Source organism: Ostrea edulis, chromosome 1 (assembly GCF_947568905.1).
Source record: "Ostrea edulis chromosome 1, xbOstEdul1.1, whole genome shotgun sequence".
NCBI classification, from domain to species: Eukaryota; Metazoa; Mollusca; class Bivalvia; order Ostreida; family Ostreidae; genus Ostrea; species Ostrea edulis.
The window spans coordinates 74,236,985-74,242,451 of NC_079164.1; the positions used below are offsets into that span (position 1 = coordinate 74,236,985).

The window sequence follows — 5,467 nt, forward strand, 5'->3', positions numbered from 1 at the left end:
GATATACAGATATTTTAGACAGAAAACAAAGTTTAACGAAATTATATATGGAAACTTATTTGTAATTTAACATATTCTGTTCACAAGCTCATAATATGACAGAAATATGATATTGGGTCAGTTTACAGTTTAACGTATCCTTGTGTCAATTTGTAATATTTCTTTCGTCAACCAAAGCTTGTACGTAAGTTGTCTTCGAATCAAATGTCTCTCTTTGTTGTGGTGGTCCTGTTTACAAATTGGCCCTATTTTCCCACTATGACAGAATGTAAACTAATTTATTCTCAATTTCGTCAGTAAATGTATGAATGGAATTCTGACCGTGCCGGTTGTCAGATTTCACACGTTTTCAAAAGTGTTTCCACGTAAAATAATTCTGGCCAATCCACAACTTCGTAAAAACTAGCATGATTATAAAAAGCACAACTTGGAAAGTAAATCATTTTACTTCATTTATAAATGTGAGTTTTGCATTTACATGTTCTTAAATCTATGTAAACTTCTTTAAATCACAGAAACCAAATCAAAATTCATTATATTCGTACTAGCACGTTTTAAATTAAACTTTTTAAGCGTTAAGCTGTGTTGATTTTCAGGTGCGTCTATTTCCCTGTAATCTATTTGGAATTCTAGAAACGTAGCTAAAGTATCGAGAGGGAGGTCACTTTTTCCCAACCTTCATGGACATGCGCGTTACAGTTGCGCAGAGTAATATGATTCTATTCTAAACTTTTTTTGAAATCTATCTCCCAGGGTGCGCAGAAAGATAAGCTTAGAAAAGCAGATCCAAGCCAGTGCTCGGTCCTATAACATGTGGAAAATCATGAGGGAGAACTTGGAGGATTTGACTAGCCCTAACCTATGGAGAGCTGCGGCTGCAGAGCTTCTAGGGACCCTGTTTTTGGTCTTCTTCGGGTGCGCAACCGCCACCGGACAGCAAATACAAACGAACAATCCTCCAGACTATGTGCAAATTGCCCTTACGTTTGGGCTTATCGTGGGTACTATGGTATGGGGCATTGCTCACGTTAGTGGGGGGCATATCAACCCTGCCGTTACGTTAGCAGCCCTCGTAACAAGGCGTGTGAGTATTGTCCGCGCCTTAATGTATATTGTGTCCCAGCTCATTGGCGCTATTGTAGGAGCGGCTATTCTGTTCGGATTAACGCCCGCCAATGCCCGGGGTGGGTTGGGCGTTAATGCCATGAACAAGGAAGTGACGGAAGCCCAGGGGTTCGGGGTGGAGGTGATGATAACGTTCGTCCTGGTGTTCACCGTCCTGGCGTCTATCGATGAGAAACGAACGGACCTCCAGGGATCAGCTCCTTTGTCTATTGGCCTGGCTGTTGCTGTTGGACATTTGGTGGCCGTGAGTACATTATACATGTTTTTATCTTTAATTGTGTGCTAAAGATTTACGGTAGTTTAATTTTTTTTCCGATTTGTGTCCTTTCATACATAGTTATATTTATTTAGTGAAAATGTTATTTTATTTCATCTGTGAAAATTATACATGAATTTCGTGAATTTATGTGAAAAGAATATTTTACGAAAACACGATAGAAAATCGTCTATTCAAATTCATATAATTGATATAAAAAAAAACCGTAAGATTAAATTAACAAGACTTTCATTGTCTTAATTTCTTAAGTTCAGTAAGGGTTTGCGTTTGTACATGGCGTGCGGAGATAAACTTGCGGTTTGGGTTACTTATGGAGAAAAGTAGTCATTTATTGCTACTTTTGTGGGTTCACTACTTACAAAGAAACAGAAGGTCATCGTAATCAACAGTTTATCTCTGTTTAATGTTCAAATGAGTATAATCTAAACAATGTTGCCTCTCCATCCACCTAATCACACCAGAAGACGATACACAGGAATGACGCTAACCCAATTACGCTATCGTCCATTGGCGTCTGTTTATAAATGTGTGGAAAATGTTACCTCCCTTTAAAAAATCATATCACTGTGTTATTCGTGTAAAACGATTTTTTTCTTCCTTTTTTTTCAGTAAAAGAAAGACATGAATTAATTAAACATAAACAGTTTAAATATATGAAAGATTTTTTTTAAAATATGTTGAATGAAAATAATTCTAAGGTAATTTTAACTAGAAATGAAGAGTGATACGCTTTTATATACATGATATACTTAAAAACAACTCCAGCCACTTATCTAAACCCGAGCACGTGCGGCCCAATATCACCTGATGTTTTACGGTGTTAGCCTCTGACACTTGAATTATCTAAACAAAAGGTCAAAAATAATGGATCAGACAATCCATCATCGCCACGCGGTCACTTCAGAAATCATCTTGCTTTTATGTACAATAATATATTATAGCATATGTATATATTTGCAGATCGCCTACACCGGATGTAGCATGAACCCTGCCCGAAGTTTCGGACCCGCCGTCATTCAAAACTCCTGGGATGCACATTGGGTATATATTGATATTTACCAACTAGCACTTCACAAAAACGGAATGTTTTCTTTTCTCCAGCATCTTAATTATTTCGAATTATCTCAGTATTTCATATCCACTGCATAGCAATTGATAATCAAAATGTTGGGAGATCCACAATAGTTCATACTCTACATTTATTTAATTTTATCGGTGACTTTGTCTATGATTGTTCTCGATATGACGCATTCAATTATAAACGAGCGCTTCAATTTTAGGTATTTTGGATCGGGCCAATGGTTGGCAGTTTTGTTGCAGCCCTTCTGTACGAGTATATATTTTCTGCTGGAGCTTCATTCGGAAGAACAAAACGATGTTTAACCCGCAGCAGAGCACCATCGGAACCGGAAAAGTCAGAAGAACTGGAAAAAGTAGAAATTGGTGAAATTGAGGACAAGAAAAGTCCCGAATCTGAGGAAGATCAGGTGAAGACTCAAAATGGACAATAAAAAGTGACTGTTAGCCAATCACAATCTGCGTTTTACAGTATTTCATTTCATGTGTGTATATATATAGTTCAGTATTTCTAAGTGTTAAGTTTGTGGTAATTTAACTCCAAATTGCAGCACAAAACGTCTATTTCATTTTTATGTATAATCAGCCAAGTTAAAACGACCAGTGAGCACTGTAATCCCCATAAAGATTAGCATAATAAGCACGTATAACTGCAATTTCAGTCTGTGTATCGCTATTTGAATGTAATGCTATAATTGAATGCTTTTTATTAGCTTCTTATCGAGAAACAAGAACCAGCTGAATAACCCGGGTGATAAGGAACTTCCTTTGCCATCATAAAAGTCTAGAGAAGCTTGGAGGTATCTTTGTTAACCACCCAAAAAGTTGTGTAAAAATTATGGTGCTGGAATTACTACTGCTTTTTAGGTTAAATACTCTGTCAGAAAGGTCATGTTGTGAGTTAGTGAGAGATGTTAATCATTATTACCACAATAACACACTGCTCTCGGTTTCTTGTTTTCGCGCATGGCATCTTCTGGTACTGTTCAGAAATATACACTCAAAACAATATAGGTGTATTGTAAATCATTTAAAAATGTGTACCTGTAAAGAAAACCGAAAGCAGTAGAAGTAATTTATTAAAGTTTTCTTGTCACACTAAGAGCCCAACCTTGCATGCAGTTGATATATTAATTTGGTGACCGAAATGATAGCTTTGTAATTTCTTGTGACATAAATTACCTCAAACTGGATGAAATCCTTTACATTTTACTACATTGTGCGCATGTGCAATGCCTCATTAATACATGAATCGCACGTAGGAATGGAAGATGTGTAGATATATTGTGTAAGCGTTGTATGAGATTTGTATTTATGTATAGTTAGATATTCTCTTTTATGTTAATCACCTAGTCCTCACATCTGTGTTAATTGAAGTATCTATATTATAGTAGATTCATTGTTGATATACAAAACTGTAACTTATTAATATAATAATGAAATAAATTCTGATTATAAAAAAAAACTCTTTTATCTCGTGTTTTCTGACTGAGATGGAATTTGGAATATTTATTATTTGTATCTTAACTGTTTCAAACTTCATATTTGCAAAAATCCCGCACCTATTTAGACTGAAGATGTGGCATTTTGAACTTCTTTCAGTAATAAAAAGGTCAACTTTGAACGAATGTCGTATCCTCAACGTTTTTTCAAGATTTTTCCAACGTTGAAATTTCTTGACACATCAATGTTGAACAATGGTTGTTGAACGCTTCACAGTTTGAAGCATTCTCAACAAGGAAACAACACTGTGTCGCTGCTGGTTTGATGCGCAAAAGAAATCAGATGCAACAAAAATGTAAATTTCTGCAGTTGGTCTGTAATGAAATCTGCAGTGCACGTATAAGGCGTGATATGATTTGATCATGTGACCAACCAAAATGGATAGTCTATATCATGCATGATTTACATAATTGCTATTTACGGCGCTGAATACCAGTGATTTAAGGCATCCGAAAACAGATGTCAAAAAAAAAATATCGGGACATGTACATCTAAGTTGATGATTCGCAATTTTCACCGTTTTCAGACGCAATAAAAATTCAGTGTATTTTTTTCTGTATGAATTTCAAAATTGGTTGATTTACATGTCTTTTTTATACCAACCCACCAGCCCCTATAATTCAATGGAATTATAAGAATGATACTAAAACTTCACGTGATGCTCTCCATCACGTGATGCTCTCCATCACAACCCTCTGCTTGTTACCGACATTCGTCAAGAATATTATACAGTTGATATTTGAAAAGTCATTTAGACAACTCCGCGGCATAAACTAATATTTATATATCCAATGTTTTTGCCTTTGATATGTTTATAAATTGTAATGATGGACATATCCTCATGAACGCGCTGCAGTTATAAACAATGCGCATATGAATACTGAACTTCTTGACAAATAAAGTACGTTTTGGAAATGAAAGAAGAATGTAAATACCGGTATATAAGAAATTTTCAGTTTTGTAAATACATAAGGGTATGAACTGCAACGCTTTACGCCGGCGTAGTTTCATGAAGTATGCAGTTCATGCCCTTGTGTATATTCAAAATTAAAATTCAGTTCTTCATTTTACTTGTCCTATTTAAAAATTCGATAAAACAAATCCCATTATAGCAAAACACCGCTGGTATGGATTTCTATGAAATTACTACACGTAGGCAAACAAAAGCTTATTATTTTTTGTCAACTAAAAGTTTGGCCAACTTATGAAATCAAGTTTGGCCAACTTATGAAATAACAGACAGTGGGTAGCTTTTAATATTCAGTGAATATAGAATTAATTTCCTTTTCTCCAAATTTGCTTTTGTTTGCGAATCTCTAGTGGTATGTTAAGAGAGAGTTTTCTTTTTTAATCGTGTCTCACGACCAGTCCGGAGGGGTCATTAAAAAGTATGGTACGGAACAGATAGTCATCTGACATACAGCCGATAACTAAATCATCGTATGAATTTTTTTTTTGTATGTCAAGTGTCGTTGAGGTATAATA

General features: G+C 35.5%; 1 protein-coding gene across 2 annotated transcripts; it reads left to right on the forward strand.

Moving 5' to 3' along the window:
- Window positions 1-347: 347 nt before the first annotated feature.
- Window positions 348-3,944, forward strand: LOC125682100 (aquaporin AQPAn.G-like). 2 transcript variants are annotated; one of them, XM_048922517.2, is made up of 5 exons: window positions 348-461; window positions 754-1,369; window positions 2,363-2,443; window positions 2,683-2,889; window positions 3,193-3,944. In XM_048922517.2, coding segments are annotated over exons 1-5 (939 nt in total). In that variant the 5' UTR covers window positions 348-459; the 3' UTR covers window positions 3,226-3,944. The 2 variants fall into 2 exon arrangements, with proteins under 2 accessions (XP_048778474.1, XP_056016187.1); XM_056160212.1 differs by having other exon boundaries at window positions 354-461; window positions 2,683-3,944.
- Window positions 3,945-5,467: the final 1,523 nt, after the last annotated feature.